This window comes from Oncorhynchus keta, chromosome 33 (genome assembly GCF_023373465.1).
Source record: "Oncorhynchus keta strain PuntledgeMale-10-30-2019 chromosome 33, Oket_V2, whole genome shotgun sequence".
Classification (NCBI taxonomy): domain Eukaryota; kingdom Metazoa; phylum Chordata; class Actinopteri; order Salmoniformes; family Salmonidae; genus Oncorhynchus; species Oncorhynchus keta.
Window position 1 is genome coordinate 18,814,622 of NC_068453.1, and position 25,968 is coordinate 18,840,589.

Below are 25,968 nucleotides of genomic sequence, written 5' to 3' on the forward strand. Positions count from 1 at the left end.
TAGGATTTTTAATGAATTTATTTGCAAATTATGGTGGAAAATAAGTATTTGGTCACCTACAAACAAGCAAGATTTCTGGCTCTCACAGACCTGTAACTTCTTCTTTAAGAGGCTCCTCTGTCCTCCACTCGTTACCTGTATTAATGGCACCTGTTTGAACTTGTTATCAGTATAAAAGACACCTGTCCACAACCTCAAACAGTCACACTCCAAACTCCACTATAGCCAAGACCAAAGAGCTGTCAAAGGACACCAGAAACAAAATTGTAGACCTGCACCAGGCTGGGAAGACTGAATCTGCAATAGGTAAGCAGCTTGGTTTGAAGAAATCAACTGTGGGAGCAATTATTAGGAAATGGAAGACATACAAGACCACTAATAATCTCCCTCGATCTGGGGCTACACGCAAGATCTCACCCCGTGGGGTCAAATGATCACAAGAACGGTGAGCAAAAATCACAGAACTACACGGGGGGACCTAGTGAATGACCTGCAGAGAGCTGGGACCAAAGTAACAAAGCCTACCATCAGTAACACACTACGCCGCCAGGGATTCAAATCCTGCAGTACCAGATGTGTCCCCCTGCTTAAGCCAGTACATGTCCAGGCCCGTCTGAAGTTTGCTAGAGAGCATTTGGATGATCCAGAAGAAGATTGGGAGAATGTCATATGGTCAGATGAAACCAAAATATAACTTTTTGGTAAAAACTCAACTCGTCGTGTTTGGAGGACAAAGAATGCTGAGTTGCATCCAAAGAACACCATACCTACTGTGAAGCATGGGGGTGGAAACATCATGCTTTGGGGCTGTTTTTCTGCAAAGGGACCAAGACGACTGATCCGTGTAAAGGAAAGAATGAATGGGGCCATGTATCGTGAGATTTTGAGTGACAACCTCCTTTCATCAGCAGGGGCATTGAAAATGAAAAGTGGCTGGGTCTTTCAGCATGACAATGATCCCAAACACACCGCCGGGGCAATGAAGGAGTGGCTTCGTGAGAAGCATTTCAAGGTCCTGGAGTGGCCTAGCCAGTCTCCAGATCTCAACCCCATAGAAAATCTTTTGAGGGAGTTGAAAGTCCGTGTTGCCCAGCAACAGCCCCAAAACATCACTGCTCTAGAGGAGATCTGCATGGAGGAATGGGCCAAAATGCCAGCAACAGTGTGTGAAAAACTTGTGAAGACTTACAGAAAACGTTGACCTCTGTCATTGCCAACAAAGGGTATATAACAAAGTATTGAGAAACTTTTGTCATTGACCAAGTACTTATTTTCCACCATAATTTGTAAATAAATTCATTAAAAGTCCTACAATTGATTTCCTGGATTTTTTTCTCATTTTGTCTGTCATAGTTGAAGTGTACCTATGATGAAAATTACAGGCCTCTCATCTTTTTAAGTGGGAGAACTTGCACAATTGGTGGCTGACTAAATACTTGTTTGCCCCACTGTAGGTAGACTATGTTTATGTGCGCATGCACAAACGTGTTGGTGTGTGTGTGTTTTATTGTGTGTGTGTGTGTGTTTTCTGTGTCTATTCTTCTCAGTACAGTTTACAGACAGTTTATAGCTGAGGGTCTAGGATTCATAGTGAGGCTATACTGTAGCAACAAGCACAGTGCTGTTGACGGTCACAGCAGAAGCAGCTGATTTAGATGTATGGAAGGTTATAGCTCTCCGATAGTTGTCACTCATCACTCAGCATTGCTCCAGAGCCTTTTTACCACAACAAAGGTCCAGTTTCATATGTCGCTTCTGTTTTACTCAAACCTCACCCCCACTTGAACGCTCTCTCTATGACACCCTTATTTTTGAGAAATAGCACCCCTTGTGTGGACATCCAGTATTATCGTTTACACTGGTATTCTACAAAACCGGTATGAAAATCTGGATACTGCCCAACGCTACTCTCTATAATGTCTCTGGAGGGGAAGCTGAGCTCAGTTACTCTTGATCGACAACAAGCAGAGGGTTTCTCAAGTAACAGGGCTTTTCTTGGATAGTTAGGTCTTTAATCTTTCATAACCCTTGTGGACATTCTTGTGTTCTTCTGGCCGCTGCTTGTCAACTTCAATCTCTCTCTTCTTCTCACAGTGCTTCTCACTTGCGCTTCCAGCTTTCCTAAACCAAGCTTGTGGTGTTACGCATAATTCCTTTATCTTACGTACACGTGTGATCTCTCACATCACCGTCCACTCCCATCTCATAGACACTGGTGTGATCTCTCACAGGACACGCTTCGATCTCACGATCAACACGTTTATGGTCTCGTACACTTCATCTATCCATTTCAAAGACATGCATATGTGGTGGTGTTGTGTCGTGTCGGTCCCATGTTTTGTCTTGTCTTGCATGCTTTGTCTTGTGGCTTGTCTTGTTGGCCTGCCTTGCCGGTGATGAACTTGGAGCTTTTAATAGGTGGGTCTGTGTCAATCACACCTTTATTGCAGATAAAGATGACGCTACAACCAACACCCCATCACCACCGCCCCCACCAGGTTGGTAACCATGACAAACCATCCTCATTTCTCCCCCCTTTCCCATTTTGTCAAGTCGGTTACCATGGAGACTCCACTATAGGACAGTGCTCCCATCAACACCCCAAAAGTACATTTTGCAGGAGTCAGTTACTGTGGGGAAGAGTCTAACCATAGAGAACACTATGGCTAGATGGTGGATGGGTCTCTTACCTGTCTTTTAAAGACCTGGTTTTTCTCAGACCTTTGGAATATATTCCTGATATGCATTTAATACTTGCTCATGCCAAATGGTTAGCATATTGCTGGTTAGAATATTCAGGATCATCTCCTAAACTATTGCAATATATGTTTGTGCATATCACATACGTATGTTGTTTACATGCATGCCAATTCAAAAATGGCAAAGCATAATTCCTACAAGCACACAAACCTTTATTTATTATAATTTTTAAAGAAAGGTATGGATGTGAAGATCACATCTGATATGCACACCTTGACTTTTTCTACATTTGTTGTCTTACCCCCTGAATGTAAAATGGTATACATGGTATGGTATGTATGGTATAAATGGTATACACACAATGATGTCAAAGTGGAGATGTTTTTTGGAATGTTTACAAAAAAAGGGAAAGCTGAAACGTCTTGAGTCAATAAGTATTCAACGCTTTGTTATGGCCCAAATAAGTTCAGGAGTAAAAATGTGCTGAATAAGTTACATAATAAGTTGCAGTGAGTCACTCTGTGTGTAATGATAGTGTTTTGCAAGATTTTTGAATGACTACTCCATCTCTGTACTCCACATACAATTATCTACAAGGTCCCTCAGTCGAGCAGTGAATTTCAAACACAGATTCAAGCACAAAGACCAGGGACGTTTTCCAATGCCTCGCAAAGAAGGACACCTATTGATAGATGGGTAAAAAAAGAAAAGACATTGAATATCCTTTTGAGCATGGGAAGTTACTAATTACACTTTGGATGTGTATCAATAGTACAACCCGTCAGTACAAAGATCCAGGCGTCCTTCCTAACTCAGTTGCCAGAGAGGAAGGATTCTGCTCAACGATTTCACCATGAGGCCAATGGTGACTTTAAAGCAGTTACAGAGTTGAATGGCTGTGATAGGAAAAAACAGAGGATGGATTGACAACATTGTACCGTAACTGCTGGACTATTAAGCGCACCTGAATATAAACCGCACCCACTGAATTATTTAAAAGTATGTATTTTGTACATAAATAAGCCGCACATGTCTATAAGCCGCAGGTGACTACCGGTACATTGAAACAAATGAACTTTACACAGCCTTTAAACGATACACGGCTTGTAACAAAAATAAATAGGCTTTAACGAAACAAGGCTTGTAACAAATATAAATAGGCTTTAACGAAACAAGGCTTGTAACAAATATAAATAGGCTTTAACGAAACACGGCTTGTAACAAAAATAAATAGGCTTTAACGAAACACGGCTTGTAACAAAAATAAATGGGCTTTAACGAAACATGGCTTGTAACAAAAATAAATAGGCTTTAACGAAACACGGCTTGTAACAAAAATAAATAGGCTTTAACGAAACACGGATTGTAACAAACATTAAACAGTAGCCTACCGAGAAAGTCAATGGTCACTATCTTCCTCCTCCTGTGCACTGAAACCACTGAAGTCATCTCCTTCGGTGTCGGAGTTGAATAGCCTCAGAATTGCTTCATCCGATGTTGGATCGCTGCCCTCTTCAACACGCAGCAGTCCAGCCTTTCGAAACCCGTTGATGATAGTGGATGTTTTTGACAATGCTCCATGCTGTCAGCAGCTCTATTTCCTTTTCCAACAGCCAGATCGATCGCCTTCAACTTGAAAGCTGCATCATATGCATTTCTCCGTGCCTTTGCCATGAGGGTGACAAAATGACTACCGTAATCAGAATGATGGGAAGTTTGAGCACGCTCGATTTACATCACATTATGTGACGGTGCTCAGTTTTTTGGCGGCATGAATCTTGTGAAAGCGGGAAAAATCCATAAATTAGCCGCGTCATTGTATAAACCGCGAGGTTCAACGCGTGGGAAAAAAGTATGGGCTTATAGTCCGGAAATTACGGTAGTTACTCCACAATACTAACATAAATTACAGAGTGAAAAGAAGGAAGCCTGTACATAATAAAACAATTAAGTAAAACTGCAAACAATGTGGCAAATAAATTAACTTAATGTTCTGAATACAAAGTATTATATTTTGGGAAAATCCAACAGAACACATCACTGAAAACCACTCTTCATATTTTCAAGCATGGTTGTGGCTGCATCATGTTATGTGTATGTTTGTCATCGACAAGGACTAGGGAGTTATTTTAGGATAAAAAGAAACGGAGTAGAGCTAAGCACAGGCAAAATCCTAGATGGAAAACCTGGTTCAGTCGGCTTTCCAACAGATACTGGGATACAAATGCACCTTTCAGCAGGATAATAACCTAAAACACAAGGACAAACACACTGGAGTTGCTTACCAAGATGACATTGAATGTTTTCACTTTATCATTATGAGGTATTGTGTGTAAATGGGTGAAAAAATAATTTAATCCATTTTGAATTCAGGCTGTAAACCAACTAAATGTGCAATAAGTCAAGGGGTGTGAATACTTTCTGGAGGCTTGGAATATACACACATAAGATCCATTCATGCCACTCATGCTCATCATGTATACTGTATGTATATTATATGTTATGTATATATGATGATATTATACATGTTTTGGTTTGTTCAAGACCTCAACTATGTTGATACCATACCGGTTCTCTTGTCTTGAATTGTCTTATGTATTCATATTTAATTAATTGGAGATTGTTGGTAAGAGTAATTGGAAGTTTCATTTCATACTTTTTTCCAATTACAAGGCCATTAAGGACAATTTGTCATACTTTATTTTGTCAATCATCACAACGGGTCAATAGCAATATTCTTCACCAGAGTCAAATAAATTGACTAGATAAAAACACAAATTAATTTCAGTAATACTATGCTTTCTTTCACAGAGGATGCCAATACAGTCAAGAAACTCTCTATTGAGCTGCCTAGTAAGATCTCTCTGTTAATCCTACAACTATAGCTCTGACCAAACTAGTCGTTTTGATCAGAATGTTACAACTGTCTGGATGTAGGAAACATGTTCGGAAACATGTATATTTCTAGAAGGTGTTTTGTGTGATTTTTGAAGTTAATTATTTTTCCAACTTTAAGAGGTCAGATTGTCAACGGTGAAACATGTTGCAAAAACATCAATTGATTTTTATGAAAAAGGAATGATAAGAATTTAAGGATTTTAAGAGTCTCCTTTTTTGATATTTTCTGTCTGGCACAGGAATGTTATACATATTTTATGTGAACACATTTGGAATTCTGATCGTAATACAATGATACAGTTTGTATAAAACTTTATTTTACAAAATACAAAGGCATGAAAGAAGATTCAAAACTGATTCTCCTCACTGGTGAAACCTAACAATATACAACAATGTACATAGTTACAGCTTTTGATTGGCAGCTTGCATCATTATGTCAGAATTCGTCAGGGCTCAGCTTGCTTACTGTTAGATGTCTTGTATTGCTTGCTGGTCCTGAATGTTTGTGTGTGCTTGCTTCTGTGGACTTTACAGTACTATTTCTTATAATATGCTGTAAATTTCTCTCTGTCTTTGTTCAGATGATAGCGTCCATGTGTCAGCCATGGGGAGAAAAGACTCAGGTAATACTATGTAACAAAAGCCGTAATAACCATCCTATTAGAAGTGACGTTTTCAATAGCAGAGCTCCAGAATAGCAGTATTCTCTCTGGAGCAAGCCCACTCACGAACAGTGTTAGTCTATTAGCTGGCTCTTTTCATTTTCCCCGCATAGCTGGTCCAATGGAACCTGGCTTGGCATACTTTTCAAAGCTCAGGTTCATTTGGACTCATTTGGATGTTCTGCTCCATGAAAAATACTGGTTTCCTAAAATGTCATAGTTCAACTCCCATGTTCCCCTCCAAGGCTTGTAGGAAGCTATGGGGCTTTTGGACGTCAACATCTTTTTCAAACATGGGAAAATTAATGACATTTCACGTAAGTAAGAAGTCAATTCAATGAATTAAGTGACCTAGTTGAGTTTTAGTCTTTGAGTCAGGGATGAAGTAAAGTGGGAGAGGGTAGCTGGGTCTTTACAGTAGGTAGCGAGGGGTGGGGCTGAAGGGACTCCCTATGTAGGTCTGTCTATAGCAGTTTCATCACATGTTGAGCATGGCGACTGCTGGCATGAGTCCTATTCCACTTAGTCCTCTGAGATCTCAAAGAAGACCGGAGCATCTAGAAATTGAAGAATGTATCAATCGATACACTTTTGCACACGGTAAAGGAGTCTCTTCCGATATGGTAATCATTCAAAACCCGTAACGCTTTTCCCAGTACAGCTATTTGTTCTATGTTCCATGTTCTTATGCTTTCCATGTTGCAAAATGTTATGCTTTCCATGTTGCAGCTGCCATGAACAGCTGAGGAACAGTATGAATGTATTTCTGTCTATCTACCTTGGGAAGTATATAACTTTCAGATGAATACAGAGAAGTGTGGTGACGGATTGTTGAAGCCATTGAGTACGAGGAGTGTGTTGGTCTGTTGGTGTTGAGTCTTTGTGTGATGGTGTGTGTCTGTCTCTCCTGATCGACCAGTGTGGTCTCTGGGAGAGGGACAGGCTCCAGAGGACCTTGACAAGCCCGTAGACACCCCACCGCTGTCCAGCCTGCTCATAGAAAGACCCCAGGGCGGATCCATCACTGTGGGTGAGTGCCTGCAGAGTGAGCTCTCCTCTCACAGCTGCTGTAGACCAGAGATGATATACTCGTAGAGATCTTTTAAAACCCTTACATGTATTATATTTGTACTGGCCAAGGTCTTTTAGATTTGGCTGTCTCCCTTGTTAAATTAGCCTCTTCTCTCTGCCTATCTCTCACTGCCTTTCTCTATGCTTCTGTCTCCCTCTATCTCTCTCTCTGCCTCCATCTCTTTCTCACTCTCTTTCTCGCTCTTGCAATTGTATTTATTCTCTCCAAGAGAAGGGACCTCTGGTAACCATGTGTAGGACATCTTTTCACCTCAAAGGCTATTCCCACCATGGACATGCTGTGTTTTACATGTTCACAAGGTGGAGACATCTCCTTTGTTGCCAAGGTGGAGGCCCAAGACCTGCTCCGTAAACCCACCATCAAGTGGTTCAAAGGGAAATGGATGGACCTGGCCAGCAAGACCGGAAAGCACTTGCAACTGAAAGAAACCTTTGACCGACGCACCAAGGTAGACAACCTCCCATGTATCGCTCTATGTACTGTATGTTAACACACACACACATTGGTCCCCTAGCTGTCCTTCCAATACCTATGTATCTCCCCGCAGATTCACACATTTGAGATGCATATCATCAAGGCCAAAGACAACTATGCTGGAAACTACAGGTGTGAGGTCACCTACAAGGACAAATTTGACAGCTGTTCCTTTGACCTGGAAGTGAAAGGTTTGTTGCACTGTTTGAGTCTCCGTCGTACAGCAAAGAACACACACTGAAACACGAGCAGTAATATACTGTGTTATTGTTTTGCATTATTGTCTTTCAGAACTGGAACAGTCACAGAGTGTTGATATTCGATCAGCCTTCAAAAGAAGGTAATGAGAGCAACACAATCTGACCACGTTATTTCGGTTTTCAGAGTCAACAACAGAGTGGTATTTTTACAGTTAGTGGTTAGATTGAGCATTTGAATAATGAGTATCCTTTTTTTCTCATAATGATAAATATGACAAAAGTAACATTAAACACAAACTTCACTGGTTTCGAGCAAGATTCATTACACATGGCAAATAAACCTGAAAATGTACATCTGAGCATCAGATACGTGGGTGGGACATTGTGGCTCAGTAGGAAAACCATGGCTCTTATCACAAACCAACATGAGAGCATAATGTCTGAAACATAATGACCATGAAATCGGATGTGATTAACCTTTATTAAGGTAATTACCAATCAACGTGTTGAACAGCACAAAGGCCAATGCTTGCATTTGAAACTCCCTCCCAACAATGTGTCTGAAAGCAACGCAAAACATCCCAGCCCCATAGCATTATCCCAACGTAGCTGCTCAGTGATGCCCCTGCAACACAGCAGAAACATTGTGGAAATGTTGTCATATGCTGGCTGGGATTGCTCTCAATACTCCTTACACAAACCAGTTCGTTAGAAGCATTTAATTGGAAATGAATCGAAGGGTTTTTGTGTAAGCCACCAATCATGTGTTAGTCTGAACCTAATGCATTTGATTGAAGTCAGTAGCCACTGCTTTGCGTTGTTCTTTTAGCATTGTTTATCTAGTTGCCTGTTACTGTTTCTACTCTGATTAAATCTCCATTAATCTCTTCTTGTTAACAACAGCAGTGAAGGACACGAGGATGCAGGGGATCTTGACTTTAGTGGTCTTCTTAAACATAGGTGAGAGTCACTGTCCGTCCTCAAGGGGACAGTCTTATTTTTTTATTTTTTTTACTATACCCTTGTTTTGGGTGTTGACCTCTTTTCTTTTGCCCCAGCAACCACCATTGAATCTTTTACTCTTCCAAATTGCTTTCTTATTTTGTTACATGATCATATGTGCATTACAATATAGCATAATATATTAAAGTGTATTAAATATAAAATATGAAATATAATATAGTACAGTATATTAGTTAGTACATAGGTGAAGTAACATTGACTGTAAGAGTACATCCTTTCATTAATATTAGGTTTTACAGTGAATCACATACAAAGTTACTATCTAGCACACTATCTACTCTCACATATTGATAACTGTATTTTTGAGTTTCTTTTTTCATTTGTAAATACAAATCTACATTTTTTTCTTGGTTCAAACATCAAGACAACAGCATGTTTTTTCAATGTACTGCCAGTACAATAGACCTAGACAGACCGTGACACATCACTGAGGTCAAATTACACATTTATTTGGGCTTGTCTCTTCTTCTTCCCTACACATTCAGAAACCAAAGGTTAGTAGAGAGAATAACCTAGGTAATTAAACGATTAGACCTTACTGCGGGGTAAGTACTATAATCCTGTAGCGTCCCCAGCATGGAATGTAGTTCTAGGATCTGGAACAAGCAAGAGTGTTGGCCTACTGTAGTACGGTAACACTTCATTTACAGCCAACATTCTCAAATGCTCCATTAACAATCAGTAAGGATGGAAATGGACTTTGCGTCATAACGTCTCTCTGCTGTTTGGGATGACAACTTTTTTGATCAACAGTAGGGGTCAGTAATACTGTGTTTATGAGGCAAAGGGACTCCCATTTTGGATCATTAATGATCTGCTAGTGGACCATTTATAAATGATGCTGTGAAATAGTGTTATCACTACATTGTCATTTTATTTCAACTTAGAAATACAAGACACATATTACAATGTTTATTTCAGTCTACAAAGTAATTGCCTGAAAATAAACAAGAAGAGAGATGCATAAGAATGAAATAATAATTCCATGCTTTTTTACCTCCAAAGCTTTCCGACATTTGGGAAAATGTCCATGAAAGAACGGCCTGATTGAATGATCTTTATTTCGCTGCCTAATGGATCTACTCACGCCCAGGGCAACATGCTTATTAACCTGGATCTCACAGATCTAACATCCCCTATGGACGCCTAGCCTTCCATCTCTAACACGGTCAGAGCGTCTCTGAAGTGGTGATGAGTGAACATACTGAGACACAAGGCAAAGGGATGGGCAATGTGAATAGAAAGAGAAGGAATGTAGACTTTATCAGCAGTACATCTTGGAGTAAGAGCTCCCTATATTCCTGCATGCAGCACCTAGATCAGTAATTGTTTCATTCTGTTTACCCCCCTTCCCCAAGGAACAAAAGTAGCCTAATAGCATTTATCCGTTTATGACCTTTTTTGTTATTCATTAATACAGCACTGGTTAAAATGTATTTTCTCTTGCAAAATCTCACCCTAAAGGCAAGTAACAATGTCCAGACTAAAAGAACTCGACACTGGTCAAAACCCCTTCCTGAAACATATTCAACTCCCTTGTAATAATCTGATCCCTCTACTTTCCTCAGCAGTAAAACCCTTCCTATAGGATATAATACATATAATAGACTAGCCACCCCCTCTCCCCCGTAACACCTCATCCTCTCCTCCGTAACACCTCATCCTCTCCCCCTGTAACGCCTCATCCTCTCCCCCTGTAACGCCTCATCCTCTCCCCCGTAACACCTCATCCTCTCCCCCGTAACACCTCATCCTCTCCCCCTGTAACGCCTCATCCTCTCCCCCGTAACACCTCATCCTCTCCTCCGTAACACCTCATCCTCTCCTCCGTAACACCTCATCCTCTCCCCCTGTAACGCCTCATCCTCTCCCCCTGTAACGCCTCATCCTCTCCCCCCCCGTACACCTCATCCTCTCCTCCGTAACACCTCATCCTCTCCCCCTGTAACGCCTCATCCTCTCCCCTGTAACGCCTCATCCTCTCCCCCGTAACACCTCATCCTCTCCCCCTGTAACGCCTCATCCTCTCCCCCTGTAACGCCTCATCCTCTCCCCCTGTAACGCCTCATCCTCTCCCCCTGTAACACCTCATCCTCTCCCCCTGTAACACCTCATCCTCTCCCCGTAACACCTCATCCTCTCCCCCTGTAACGCCTCATCCTCTCCCCCTGTAACACCTCATCCTCTCCCCCTGTAACGCCTCATCCTCTCCCCCTGTAACACCTCATCCTCTCCCCCTGTAACACCTCATCCTCTCCCCGTAACACCTCATCCTCTCCCCCTGTAACGCCTCATCCTCTCCCCCTGTAACACCTCATCCTCTCCCCCTGTAACACCTCATCCTCTCCCCCTGTAACACCTCATCCTCTCCCCCTGTAACACCTCATCCTCTCCCCCGTAACGCCTCATCCTCTCCCCCTGTAACGCCTCATCCTCTCCCCCGTAACGCCTCATCCTCTCCCCCCGTAACGCCTCATCCTCTCCCCCTGTAACGCCTCATCCTCTCCCCCTGTAACGCCTCATCCTCTCCCCCTGTAACGCCTCATCCTCTCCCCCTGTAACGCCTCATCCTCTCCCCCTGTAACACCTCATCCTCTCCCCCTGTAACGCCTCATCCTCTCCCCCGTAACGCCTCATCCTCTCCCCCGTAACGCCTCATCCTCTCCCCCGTAACGCCTCATCCTCTCCCCTGTAACGCCTCATCCTCTCCCCTGTAACGCCTCATCCTCTCCCCTGTAACACCTCATCCTCTCCCCTGTAACACCTCATCCTCTCCCCTGTAACACCTCATCCTCTCCCCTGTAACGCCTCATCCTCTCCCCCGTAACGCCTCATCCTCTCCCCCTGTAACGCCTCATCCTCTCCCCCTGTAACACCTCATCCTCTCCCCCTGTAACACCTCATCCTCTCCCCCTGTAACACCTCATCCTCTCCCCCCGTAACGCCTCATCCTCTCCCCCCGTAACACCTCATCCTCTCCCCCCGTAACACCTCATCCTCTCCCCCTGTAACACCTCATCCTCTCCCCCTGTAACACCTCATCCTCTCCCCCTGTAACGCCTCATCCAGAGAGGATGTCAGAGGACAGGTACAGGGCTTCAAACCACGCCCATCCCTTTGTGTGACATGTCCTGAGGAACTCTGTAGGGAGGGAGAGAACGTGTGCCTGATATAAGGAGAGAGAGAGGGAGAGAGAGAGAAGAAGAGATTACTTTTAGAAACACAGCAGATCAGTAGGACAGCGGAGGGAAAACACTCTTCAAAAGTAATTCAGTAGATACAACTGAGAGTAGTCTTCCTTCAGCGCAGTCACGGCCCCTTTTCTAGTACCCTCTCCAGAACCTCCTTCCCCACCCAATACCCCCCATAGGGAGCAGTTCCTCAGGACACGTCGCGATAGCCCAGAGCGTGGCCCCAGCCCTCATACCCTCCCCTCGTGTCCTGCCCCAGGGAGCCCAAGCAGGATGAGACGCCTGAAGTGGACGTGTGGGAGATCCTGAAGTCGGCCAGGCCAGACCAGTACGAGAAGATCGCCTTTGAGTACGGCATAACAGACCTGCGGGGTCTGCTCAAGAGGCTGAAGAAGACCAAGAAAGAGGAGAAGAAGAGTGAAGGTGCTGAATTGAGTGTTTGTCCATGCGACTGTGTTTTACTGTTGGGATTATGCTGCACTATGGATTTATATTGTTTAGCTCAAAATCAGCTAATCTGTGATTATTCAGGGGAAAGGCTCACGTTTCACTGGTTTTCTATAGGATGCATAACCATTGTCATGGGATATTATCTTTTTTGTAAAGCTTTTGCCAAGAAGTTGGATCCAGCATACCAGGTGGACAAAGGAGGGAAGATCCGCTTAGTGGTGGATCTTGCAGACCCCACAGTAGAGCTGAAATGGTACAAGAACGGCCAGGAGATCCGTCCAACTCCAAAGTACGTAAAGCTTTTTCTTCTTTCTCCATGTGTTAATCTTCTATATCTTTTCCTCTCTTTCATCTTCTCACAAATGAAAGGCATTTTTGGGAGTTCCTCATAAAATGTGTTTCATTCGTGGTTGGGTCCTCATTGCCGGTCCTCTGGTACTTGTAGTTTTTATCTGTTCCTTGTCACATCTCTCAGCATTGAAAAGCAATGGTTCACATGCTAGTGTTTCTGATGGTCTCGTGGTGCAAGTAAGGACGCATACACCCACACGTGCGCATCAAAACACACATTGTTTTACACCAATAATTGCTTTCACATAATGACACACACATACAGCCCTGTGTGACCCCTGTTATGAACAGGGGTTTTCCTCTACTGCCTCAGCTCTTGTCAACCAGGGACAAGTCTGACCCTACATGCCCTTTACACCTATACAGAGCTCCCATTGTGTCCAGACGCAAACAGCTACAGGACCAGCCCAGATCTCTGCACTGTAAACCATTGCCAGCTGATGCCCAGTGAACAAATAACGTTCTCTCAACACTAATGTGGTGTTGATAAGATGCCACATGCATCTCACCAATGCATCAAGAACGTTATTTGTTTTTGGGGAATGCTTTGCGCTGAGCTACATTTGAGTGGAAATGCACTGTTTGATGATTTAAATAATGGTCCTTTGCTATTAACTACAGGTCCTTTTCTGTACAGGGAAATGGCGGTACCTTCTCCACAGGTCTTTAACACTTGGCTTTGTAACAATCAATGGATGATCTATTGTTTTGAAAGCTGTGTACTCCACTAATGTTAGTGTACCATAAATATAATTTGGTGTAGTTTAAGTGTATTGATCTTACCACATTGTGTTGTTTTCTTAGCTCTCTCTGGAAATCATTTGTATAATTAAGTGATAATGCCCGAGAAGCCAGTGTTTCGGGGATATATTGGCACGAGTGTTGTGCAAACTGGCTTCGAGGGCATTATCATTTTTATACAACGGATTACCAACATATTCAAATAATGAATGACATATTTTCATTTTCAATATTATTTTGATGAATGTATTCATACTATTTCATCCTTCCACTAGATATAGTCCCGACACAAATCTAGGGTTGCTACCCAAGCCGGCTGGTCCTTTGTTCTATTGGTTTGGTTGCCAGAGACTCGACCCAGTCGTTCAGTCTTTTTGTTCTGTATCTATGGACGTGACCCAGTTGTTCGTTCTAAATGTTCCATTGCCATACTGGCTGGCAATGTTCTTACCCCTTGCTTGCTAGCTAGCCAACTACGGCTAACTTACAGTCACATCAAACAGTGCAGCCAGAATAACAACAGTAGCTGCATTTGCATTTGTTTAAGCTGTTTTCTAGTGACATTTATTCAGACACAACCATAACAATGAGCTAATGAGGCGCGATTCGCCTGGCATAGAAAATGTGCTCTCTCGTCAGGACACTGTTGTTCAGAGGACCTAGCCAACAACCGACTGCAAACTAGCTGCACTTCGTTGACATTTTTTTGTATAAATCCATAAAAATGATGCCAGCTGATTCATGATTTCGACTGGCTAAGAAACACTGGCTGCCTGTCTGTCTCGTGCCGACTCCCGACACGTTCATTACTATGTAACAGCTGGAGATTGTTTCAATATTGAAATTCAATGTTGCAAATGTCAGAGAGACAGACAGCAAGGTTTATACAAATCTCTGCTGTTAAAAACTAAGTGTTAGTATAAAATAAATGTGAGATAATGTCTAGATGCTTTTTATAGTGGAGATCAAGTTCATAAAGTGCCTGGTGGGCTGATGAGACAGTGGATTGTGCTGTCAGATGGAACAGAGTAAATAGGCATTTTAACATCATAGATTTAGCCATTGGTGATTTGTGGAACAGACACAGGATGGAATTAGACCCACCCATTGTATAACTACTGTTAATACACATACTTTTGAAAGTTAATCTCCTCACTCAATCTAACATCTGTATTACTCGATGTTATAAGACCTCTATGTACCCTCAAAATGGCAAGTGTGTACTTAGATTGTAAAAAGTGAAGGGTCAATCTCAGGCTACTCTCAGTTGAGGTTGTTCAAAGCCAAGCCGAGTTAAAGCCATCTGGGAGGTTATTGCAGTTTTCTGTTCCCTGGTCTCCAGTGGTGTATTTCCCAGGATTCCCTGTTATGAAGATCTCTCGCTCTCTCTCATTTTGTTGTAACACTATTGGCTGTTACAGTCCCCTCCTCTATCCTTCTGTCCTATTTGTCTGTCTGTCATGCCGTGGTGCTCATCCCTTTCCTCTGCCATAACCACTTCCTCCTCTGGCTCCATTCCGGCTCCACTGCTGACCTTAAGTCAAAGGAAGTAAGTTCACCCGTCCTACATCCCTGACCTCTGGTGTGACCCCAACCCTCTATCTACTCTATTCCTCTGGGTGTGCACTGACAACCCACGCTGATGCATGTTGGGATGTGTTTGTTTGTGAATGGGGGCGGGTCTCTGTATATGAATTTGTCTGTATATCTTCACATTACTATGATTTCAATGACAGGTTTTTGATTAATAAACTAGCACAACATTTTATTCTTAAAATAATCTAATATAAAATAATAAAATAATACATCTATTTCTGCCTTTGGAAGACACAAGTAAGCAAAGGCAACTGTCTGTAGCTCTGGATGATATGAAGTCTTGAAATAATTGCCATTCACAAGCATATATGGTATAATATAACTTTCTCTCCAAGCACATATAGTCAGTCACAGTATGTTGATATCCAGTGATTTGATTGATTGATGCACTTGCTGCATAGGTTTATCTTTGAGCAAAAAGGTACACAGCGGATTATGGTCATCAACAACTGCGGCCTGAATGATGACGCTGCCTATTCCGTAGCCGCGGGAGAAGAGAAGTGTACCACAGAGCTGTTTGTCAAAGGTACCCCTCTCCATTCCATCATCCTTCTCTCTTAATTAATTTTAATGTCTCTTTGAGGAATTAGTGGGACCAGAATGTGGTCTCTCCACAATTTCACACTTCACTGTTTCTAATTATATTGATGCCTTTTATGATTTGTATCTTACCTTGCTGCAGAGTTACCAGTGAAGATTACTAAAGAGATTGAGGCGGTGAAAACGACAGTGAACGAGAGGATTGAGTTGGCGTGTGAAGTGTCTGAAGAAGGAGCTCAAGTAAAATGGTAGGGCTATGTCAACTTATTGTGTGTGTATGTGTTTTTCCCCCCGTGTGTGTGTGTGTGTGTGTGTGTGTGTGTGCGCCTCTAACCTTTCATCTTCCCCCTCAGGTGTAAGAACGGCGTGGAGGTCCCGACCGGACCCCGGTCACGCTACCGTGTCAAGTCTGAGGGGCTGAAACACTGGCTAATCATTGACGATGCCTCAAAGGAGGACACTGGAACCTTCTCCCTCATGGCCTCTGGGGGAACCTCTGAAGCCAAAGTCCAGGTTGAATGTGTGTATTTCACTTCCCTCTCCTTTCCTCACACATTCTCTCTTACTGAGAAACTGTAGATCAACTAAATTGATGACTATTTTTCATTTTTTCTATCCTCTTATTTCTTTCCATTCTTCCCTTCATCAGTGAAGCCACTGAAGATTATTCAGGATTTGCAGGACATGACAGTGCTTTTGGGCCAGCCACTGAAGATGCACTGTGAGATCTTCCCTGGGAATGTTCCAGGTCGTTGGTACAGGAACGGACAGTTGATCCAGTCCAACGACCGCATCAACATCCTGCAAAGAGCCAAGTATGTCACTTCCCTCCCACTCGCCCATCTCCTCAGCCCCATACCTGTGTTCATGGGGGTTTCATACCTGGTCAAGTAACAGAGGAAAAGATTCTGGGCCCAAATCAGGATTCACCATTAGGCCCATGTAACCTGAGCAAGAAAAACTCTGGGCCTTAGCCCTTCCCTCTGTCCTGCTGTCTTTTTCATATTGTTTAAGCTGTCTTCTCACTTGTTTTCTTGTTTTGACAGGAACCACCGATTAGAAATTGTGAACAGCACCATTCACGATGCCGGGGATTATACCTTTGTGCCAGAGGGATACTCTCAGAGCCTCTGTGCCAAAGTTCATATCGTTGGTACAGTCATTTTAATGATACAAAACCGTCTGTGGGTTGAAAGGAATATTATAGAGCACTTACTTGTTTTCTTCCTTGTCCCGTTCTTACAGATCCTCCCAGGGTGCACCTGGAGAGCTTGAACTTCCCTGACAACACGGTGACCATTGTGGCAGGAAATAAACTCCGTGTGGAGATCCCCATCAGTGGAGAACCAGCACCCAGAGTGGTGTGGATGAAGGGAGAGAGGGTGAGTGCTGACCTGGGTCAAAATAGGCTTCATTGGGCCTCCCGGGTGGCGCAGTGGTTAAGGGTGCTGTACTGTAGCCCCAGCTGTGCCATCAGAGACTCTGTCGTAACCGGCCAAGACCGGGAGGTCCGTGGGGCGACGCACAATTGGCCTAGTGTCGTCCGGGCTGGTGAGGGCTTGGCCGGTAGGGATGTCCTTGTCTCATCGTGCACCAGCGACTCCTGTGGCGGGCCGAGCGCAGTGCGCGCTAACCAAGGTTGCTAGGTGCATGGTGTTTCCTCCGACACATTGGTGCGGCTGGCTTCCGAGTTGGATGCGCGCTGTGTTAAGAAGCAGTGCGGCTTGGTTGGGTTGTGTATCAGAGGACGCATGACTTTCAACCTTCGTCTCTCCCGAGCCCGTACGGGAGTTGTAGCGATGAGACAAGATAGTAGCTACTACAACAATTGGGGAGAAAAAGGGGTCATTTTTTAAAATTTTTAAATAGGCTTCATTGTGCTCAATTGTTGTCATAAGTACAGTATACATACTGTACTGTATGGGTACAGTATATACACTGTACTGTATGGGTACAGTACAATCTGCTATTTGCCATCGTAGGTAATCCTTGACTCGGGCCACCGTGTGCGAGCTGAAACCTTCTCTGACCACACCAGCCTCACCATCGACATCGCAGAGAAGGAGGACACAGGAAACTACAAGATAGTCCTGCAGAACGAGGCTGGGGAAGCAGGGGCTAGCATCAAAGTCAAGGTGGTGGATATCCCAGACCCTCCTGAAGTTCCCCTGGTCACGGAGGTGGGAGGAGACTGGTGCTCTATGACATGGGAACCCCCGATCTATGACGGAGGCTCACCCATCTTAGGTAGGTGTGTGTGGGTGGTTTTATGCTAACAAGTTGGATATTCTGGTGTGTGTGTGTGTATGTGATATAGAACTATGCTTTTCCCCAAAGGCTACTTCATCGAAAGGAAGAAGAAGCAGAGTTCCAGATGGATGAGGCTGAACTTTGACCTGAACAAAGAGACCACATTTGAGCCTAAAAAGATGATTGAGGGTGTCCCGTACGAGGTGCGCGTCTTTGCTGTGAATGCCATCGGCGTGTCCAAACCCAGCGAGCCATCCAAAGCCTTTGTGCCGCTGGGTGAGTTCTGAGTAGGCGATGTTCGCTTGGCAATGTAATCTTTGTGACAAAGCCAGTGAGGTGACACTTACAGTACAAAGGCGTTATCCTCTTACGTAAGCCAATACGGTTTCTCCTGTGGTTATATCATATCACGATAGTGGGAGAAAAATGAAAGAGCCGGTGCTGTGATACTGTGTGATAGTGCAGGCCATTGTGTGGGCTGCCCTTCCCCTTTGCAGCTGTTCCTCTGATACCCAACTATTCCAAGCATTCCGCATTCTGACTGTGACCTCTACTGGACGTGGCAGGGGCTTTAGGAGATATTAAATATGTCTTTATAATGGCTGCCAAATCATCTAGGGCTTATAGGTTTAGGAGATCAGCCTCCCACAGGGTTCAATATGAGTTAAACGTGATGCAGAATATAAGAATAGACGTTAAGAGCCGCCCCTAATCAGATCTGGTGAACAGATTGATGACATACCAGCGCCAGCTAGAGGGGTGTCCCACACACATGGGCATGGAGGTGTTTCTTACATTGTATGCATTATACTGTTATTATGGCAGTTGAAGATCAACTTTTGACAAGGCATACTATACATGCAAGGAAATGTTTGTGTGAAGTCCAACCGTTGTAACACTCTCACACTGATTGCTCTCAGCTGTGACCAGCGAGCCCACCATGCTGGTGGTGGATGATGTCACAGACACCACGGTGACCATGAAGTGGCGTCCCCCAGACACCATCGGAGCTGCAGGCTTAGACGGCTACCTGGTGGAGTATTGCATCGAAGGAAGTAAGAAGCATTCGATTGACATGCCTCCATTGACGAATAGACTTTGTCTTTTATAACTAGAACCCATTTGACTTTTCATGATCAGGAGAAACTCCTGGCCTGTTAATAAGTATTACCTGCTGTGTTAAGTCTATGGACATGTTCTCCACAGCTGATGACTGGAGAGTAACCAATAAGGAGCTGACAGAGAAGACTAAGTACACCATCACTGGCCTCCCTCCAGAGGCTAAGATCCTGGTTAGGGTAAGGGCCATCAATGCTGCCGGCGCCAGCACTCCCAGAACACTTCAGCACTCTATCCTGGTCAAAGAGGTCATCGGTGAGTCCTAGCCACTTTCCACTTCTCTTGTTGATGTCTGTATGTATTATTTATTAGCAAGGCTTAAGCAACAGGGCTAGGAATATGACATTTGATACACAAGTCCAAAAGACAACAGTTCATCAAATATTTACAGTGCCTTCGGAAAGTATACAGACCCCTTGATGTTTTCCAACTTTTGTTACGTTACAGCCTTATTCTAAAATGGATTCAAATTAAAAAAAATAAATCAGCAATCTATACAGAATACCCCATAATGACAAAGCGAAAACAGGTTTTTAGAAAAATGTGTGAATGTATTAATATAAAAAATAAAATAACGTACATTTACGTATTTGCATAAGTATTCAGACCCTTTGCTATGAGACTCGAATTGAGCTCAGGTGCATCCTGTTTCCATTGATCATCCTTGAGTTGTTTCTACAACTTGAATGGAGTCCACCTGTGGTAAATTCAATTGATTGGACATGATTTGGAAAGGCACACACCTGGCTATATAAGGTCCCAAAGTTGACACTGCATGTCAGATCAAAAACCAAGCCATGAGGTCAAATGAATTGTCCATAGAGCTCCGAGACAGGATTGTGTCAAGGCACAGATCTGGGGAAGGGTACCAAAACATTTCTGCAGCATTGAAGGTTCCCAAGAACACAGTGGCCTCCATCATTCTTAAATGGAAGGTTTTCTTAGAGCTTTTCCTAGAGCTGGCCGACCGGCCAAACTGAGCAATCGGGGGAGAAGGGCCTTGGTCAGGGAGGTTACCAAGAACCCGATGGTCACTCTGACAGAGCTCTAGAGTTCCTCTGTGGAGATGGGAGAACCTTCCAGAAGGACGACCATCTCTGCAGCACTCCACAAATCAGGACTTTATGGTAAAGTGTCCAGACGGAAGCCACTACTCAGCAAAAAGCACATAACAGCCCGCTCTGAGTTTGCCAAAAGGCACCTAAAGACTCTCAGACCATGAGAAACAAGATTCTCTGGTCTGATGAAATCAAGATTGAACTCTTTGGCCTGAATGCCAAGCTTCACGTCTCGAGGAAACCTGGCACCATCCCTACGGTGAAGCATGGTGGCGGCAGCATCATGCTGTGGGGATGTTTTTCAGCAGCAGGGACTGGGGGACTAGTCAGGATCAAGGGAAAGATGAACGGAGCAAAGTACAGAGAGATCCTTGATGAAAACCTGCTCCAGAGAACTCAGGACCTCAGACTGGGGCGGAATTTCACCTTCCAACAGGACAACAACCTGAAAATAGCTGTGCAGCAAAGTTTCCCATCCAAACTGACAGAGCTTGAGAGGATTTGCAGAGAAGAATGGGCGAAACTCCCCAAATACAGATGTTCCAAGCTTGTAGTGTCATTCCCAAGAAGACTCAATGCTGTAATCGCTGCAAAAGATGCTTCAACAAAGTACTGAGTAAAGGGTCTGAATACTTATGTAAGTTTTTTTTTTTTTGTATAAATTATCCAAAAATTTTAAAACCTGTTTTTTCTTTGTCATTATGGGGTATTGTGTGTAGATTAATGAGGATTATTTGTATATTTTTTTAATCAATTTTAGAATAAGGCTGCAACGTAACAAAATATGGAAAGTCGATGGGTCTGAATACCTTCCGAAGGCACTGTAGATAAAAAATAATTACAAAATGTAAGTAATCACATTCCATCCACTTATCTGACCTGTCCTCTTCTCAGAACCACCTAAGATCCGCATCCCCCGTCACTTGAGGCAGACGTACACTCGTAAAGTCGGAGAAGCAGTCAATCTCGTTATTCCATTCATGGTAAGGCAATAACAGAAAATGACTGAACCCCCTCCAGTAAAAGCCCTTTAGTAAATCATATGTAGTTAGATTCATGCTCCTATGCAATATGTGACATGTAGGGCAAGCCCAGGCCAAAGGTGAGCTGGCTGAAGGAGGGCCAGACGGTGGACCCCACGCAGGTCACTATCCGCAACACAGACTGTGACAGCATCATCTTCATCCGCAAAGCAGAGAGGAAACACTCTGGGATGTACGATATGAAGGTGGAGGTGGAGAACCACGTGGACACGGCCATCGTAGACATCCAGATAGTAGGTGGGTCAAAGGACACTGACAGGAAGGATATCCTGATCTCACAGTTAAAGTTGTTTACACAGATCAATTAAGCACTTGTATCGGTCATTTTTACAGATTGAATCAAACAGAAAGTAGAAGGAAAAAATACTATAAGAGGGAAAGATCTCATTGTAAAGAGTTGATCGAGTTGAATGTTTTAGTGTTGTTCTGCCCTTTATTCCCTATCAAATTTTTCACAGCAGCTAATGTCTAGAACATGCCAATAAGACCCATACTGATGTTAATGATGTTAACGGATTCATCTCTCCACTCAGACCTCCCAGGGCCTCCACAGTGTGTGAAGATAGATGAGGTCTGGGGGGGAAACGTGGCTCTGGACTGGACCCCTCCAAAGGACAATGGCAACGCCGCCATTACAGGCTACACCATCCAGAAAGCAGACAAGAAGACCATGGTATGAGTCTGCTGAATGCATCACTTGGTACTGTACTATATGGAATCAGTATGAGGGAGAGATTTTTACAGGAAAAGTACCTCTGTATGTATTATGCATATGGAATTCAAGTGTATGTGCTACTCAATGTGATCCCCTGCATGTTTAAACAAATCTGCTCCCTATGGGACAGGAGTGGTACACGTGTATTGAGCACTACCACCGCACCTGCATCACCATCACCGAGCTGGTGGTGGGGAACGAGTACTACTTCAGAATCTACTCTGAGAACATGGTGGGTCTGAGCGAGGGTGCCACCCAGACCAAGGACAGCGCCCTCATCGTTAAAGAAGGTATGTGTGTGCTCCTCTGTGTGTGTGTGTGTGTGTGGGGGATACCATATGGAGAGCAATGAAAAATATGACCAGTATGTCATCCCCTCTACTTTCTAATATTATGGACCAACTCATTCAAAAAGCAGATGGACATAAACATCAGTCACTTCTTTTTTCGTTTTCTTCTTTGTTTTTTTGTCACAAGGTAACAATACATAGTGATAAAATATTCATTTTTACAGAATTGGACCAGTTGCTTTCATTCGAAGATGGCTTATACACTACATATCATGTTTCATTGTACTGTTAATGCCGATGTTGCTGTCTCTGACCGCAGATGATGAATTAAAATACTGTCTCTCCTTCAATCATGATCACAAGGGAAATTCCCCCATGATACAGCTCAGCACCTGTATCATGTACAACCCCATTCTTCCTCCCTTCCTTCTTCTGCAGGCATGCAACTGAAGAACCCCGAGTACATCGACCACGACTTCAAAGAGCCTCCCAAGTTCACCCAGCCCCTCATCAACACCTTCGCCATCGCTGGCTACAACGCCACCCTCAACTGCAGTGTCCGTGCCAACCCACGAGTAGGTGTAGCCCGGGTCCCAGATCTGTTTGTGCTGTCTTGCCAACTCCATTTCAGCAATTGGAGTTGGCAAGACGACACAAACAGATCTGGGACTCAGGCTAGGTGTATAGGACCGTACTTAGACAGTGCCTACACCAATTCTCTGGGAATGTTCTGTCCAACTAAACTCCTGGACATGGTTGTGGTATCATGTTCCCCATACCCCTCCAGCCTGTTCCCCATACCCCTCCAGCCTGTTCCCCATACCCCTCCAGTCTGTTCCCCATACCCCTCCAGTCTGTTCCCCATACCCCTCCAGCCTGTTCCCCATACCCCTCCAGCCTGTTCCCCATACCCCTCCAGGATGGACCAGGTCCAAATGGTCCAGGCCCCCAGCTGTATGCTGAAAGCTTTACACCTGCAGCCTGCTCTTTCTGACCGCCTCTCAATCACAGCAGCCTTTACGCCTGACAGCTATCCTCTCTCTAACAACACATCTCTAGTCAGCTGCCTGAAGTTTTTTGTTGAGAGGTTGAAAAACTGCTTAAATTAACAGACCATGGGCACCATGTAAATATAAGGGTTTATCTGATTAATGCACTCTTGGTTATAAGATATGACTGTTCATAACAGTGTATCTCTAACTTGAACAGTGTATTGGCCCTCTCACTGAGAAAATAGTACAAATCTACAGACCAGTAAAACATTGCAATGTATTGAATGCTTCTGAAATAATGTACTACAACATATTGAGTTGACAAATGTTTTAATGATACAGTGGCGAGGACTTTTATACTACTTGATAAACATTATGGGGAGTAACTTGCGACACATCCCTGACTTAATTAAGTATTGATATTTTAGAGGCTTCTCTGGGAAACGGGCTAACCTTCTCTGTTTTTGACTTCAGCCCAAAGTGATTTGGATGAAGAATAAGATAGCCATCATTGACGACCCGCGCTACCGCATGTTTAGCAACCAAGGGGTCTGCACCCTGGAGATCCGGAAACCCAGTCCCTACGACGGGGGCATGTACTCCTGCAAGGCCATTAATAACCTGGGTGATGCACTAGTGGAGTGTAAGCTGGAGGTTAAAGGTCAGTTTGGGCTGTAGGGGTACCTGGTAACCTGCGGTGTATGTTATCCACATGTGTACAGTATTAGGTGTCTAGACTCTTTGGTGATGTAGATCAGTACATAGTTTGTTTCAGTGACTACACCACCAAAGGCCCGTCCGTAACAGCTGTGGTCCTGTAAGTATCCGTCGTACATATATCGTATATGATATATGCTTATATTGTTATATACAATATCCAGGGGGTTTGTCATTACATCTCCCCTGCTACTCCAATGAGGAACAATGTTTTACATCACATGGCTGAACTCAATCTATGCATTTCCTTCTCATTTTAAACATGTTCATCTAATTACAGGTGTTCATACAAGACTTCAGTAATGTCACTTGTGTTCAGCCAAATCATGTTCATCTGACTACCACTGTTGAATTTCCTACCACAACTTCAAAGTCGCATCGTCAAATGTAGCATGCTTCACCAATACAGCATGGTCCAAATCTTCCTAAGGCGTCATCACGCATCAACACCTCATAACTCAAACGCGCATCAATACGTATTGTTCTAGATGTAGTTCCCTTGTTAGATGAATAGTATCTTGTGGCTCCATGTTTTAGTGTCTCCCCTCAACAGATGGTGATGTTCCTTCAATTGCGTGTTTAACTCCTCATATAAAATGAGTTCAATAACTGACCAGTATTCCCTGGAGAACACATAACTCCCCCATGTAAACATTTGGATAACCCCTCTTCTCTTCTCTCCTCCCCAGTCCCCACTCAGGATTAGTGAATGTATGTTCTCATCCAAGGTAAGCTTTCATATGGTTTTGGCATATGAAGCTTATGTCATTCATTCTGCATCTGTCAAATGCCAATAATACAGCTTTTCTCAGCAGTACTAGGTGGTCTATTTAAGTTCACACACACCCGTCTGAAAGAGTACCAAGAGAAGGAATGCAAGAGTTCAGGGCTTGCCTGCTTTAGTCCAAATGGATGTGTGATATGTACAGTAACATAATAGATTGTGTATGTTGCTCTAGACACTGTATGGACAGTGTTCATTGGAGCCAGTTACTTTCCAATAACACTCTAGGGTGGCTGTCTAAAGTCAAGCGTACCCCTAACATTTCAGAAGTCTATTTTAACGGTTGGTGTGACGTGCCTGCTTGTATGACCTGTGTTTCCCTGGTAACCGTGTTTGTTCCTCATCTAACATATGCCACACACAAAAGGTGAGTAACCTTCAAAGTAGTGCAAATGGCCTGATTGTGACAGAGTAAATACCAACATTTGCAGAGCATCGCTCTTTATTGAAGATTAAAGGTTGACATTATGCTTACATTATTTTCCAGAAGTCGTTACTCCAGGATGGTGTCCTGTATATACGTGTTATATTTACTGGGGTGATAATATATAATTCATCCATAGATCACTTTCTGCTGATTAATACATACAGTGGGGCAAAACAGTATTTAGTCAGCCACCAATTGTGCAAGTTCTCCCACTTAAAAAGATGAGAGAGGTCTGCAATTTTCATCACAGGTACACTTCAACTATGACAGACAAAATTAGGGGGGAAAATCCTGAAAATCACATTGTAGGATTTTTTATGAATTTATTTGCAAATTATGGTGGAAAATAAGTATTTGGTCACCAAGCAAGCAAGATTTCTGGCTCTCACAGACCTGCAACTTCTGTAACTTCAAAACATCACTGCTCTAGAGGAGATCTGCATGGAGGAATGGGCCAAAATACCAGCAACAGTGTGTGAAAACCTTGTGAAGACTTGTGAAAACATTTCACCTCTGTCATTGCCAACAAAGGGTATATAACAAAGTATTGAGAAACTTTTGTTATTGACCAAATACTTATTTTCCACCATAATTTGCAAATAAATTAATTAACAATCCTACAGTGTGATTTTCTGGATTTTTGTCTGTCATAGT

The 25,968-nt window shown here is 43.5% G+C and overlaps 1 protein-coding gene and 1 long non-coding RNA gene across 28 annotated transcripts in view; one reads left to right on the top strand and one right to left on the bottom strand.

The window, feature by feature from the left end:
- The window catches only part of LOC118378488 (myosin-binding protein C, slow-type-like), a 44,577-nt gene that overhangs the window by 17,177 nt on the left and 1,432 nt on the right, over positions 1-25,968 (top strand). For 5 of the 22 annotated variants that reach the window (XM_052492322.1, XM_052492330.1, XM_052492329.1 and 2 more), the window contains 27 exons: positions 2,451-2,498; positions 5,512-5,553; positions 6,180-6,221; positions 7,180-7,290; positions 7,653-7,801; positions 7,901-8,018; positions 8,119-8,167; positions 8,931-8,987; positions 12,501-12,664; positions 12,848-12,980; positions 15,324-15,332; positions 15,781-15,905; positions 16,062-16,167; positions 16,273-16,439; positions 16,569-16,734; positions 16,966-17,072; positions 17,165-17,301; positions 17,902-18,166; positions 18,257-18,445; positions 19,090-19,224; positions 19,376-19,543; positions 21,241-21,329; positions 21,431-21,626; positions 21,923-22,062; positions 22,235-22,394; positions 22,833-22,969; positions 23,861-24,047. In XM_052492322.1, the coding sequence (XP_052348282.1) occupies positions 2,451-2,498; positions 5,512-5,553; positions 6,180-6,221; positions 7,180-7,290; positions 7,653-7,801; positions 7,901-8,018; positions 8,119-8,167; positions 8,931-8,987; positions 12,501-12,664; positions 12,848-12,980; positions 15,324-15,332; positions 15,781-15,905; positions 16,062-16,167; positions 16,273-16,439; positions 16,569-16,734; positions 16,966-17,072; positions 17,165-17,301; positions 17,902-18,166; positions 18,257-18,445; positions 19,090-19,224; positions 19,376-19,543; positions 21,241-21,329; positions 21,431-21,626; positions 21,923-22,062; positions 22,235-22,394; positions 22,833-22,969; positions 23,861-24,047 (3,396 nt within the window). Of the gene's footprint in view, positions 1-2,450; positions 2,499-5,511; positions 5,554-6,179; positions 6,222-7,179; positions 7,291-7,652; positions 7,802-7,900; positions 8,019-8,118; positions 8,168-8,930; positions 8,988-12,500; positions 12,665-12,847; positions 12,981-15,323; positions 15,333-15,780; positions 15,906-16,061; positions 16,168-16,272; positions 16,440-16,568; positions 16,735-16,965; positions 17,073-17,164; positions 17,302-17,901; positions 18,167-18,256; positions 18,446-19,089; positions 19,225-19,375; positions 19,544-21,240; positions 21,330-21,430; positions 21,627-21,922; positions 22,063-22,234; positions 22,395-22,832; positions 22,970-23,860; positions 24,048-24,792; positions 24,832-25,968 lie in introns of all 22 variants that reach the window. The other 17 variants (XM_052492325.1, XM_052492333.1, XM_052492339.1 and 14 more) reach the window with 7 other exon arrangements.
- Positions 9,564-12,494, bottom strand: LOC127914631 (uncharacterized). Of its 6 annotated transcripts, XR_008089126.1 has the most exons (4): positions 12,065-12,494; positions 11,927-12,018; positions 10,979-11,726; positions 9,564-10,932 (listed from the first exon to the last, which is right to left on the bottom strand). It is a non-coding gene; the product is annotated as an uncharacterized LOC127914631 (long non-coding RNA). The 6 variants fall into 6 exon arrangements; XR_008089125.1 differs by having other exon boundaries at positions 10,979-11,591; positions 11,927-12,494; XR_008089123.1 differs by having other exon boundaries at positions 10,979-11,614; positions 11,927-12,494.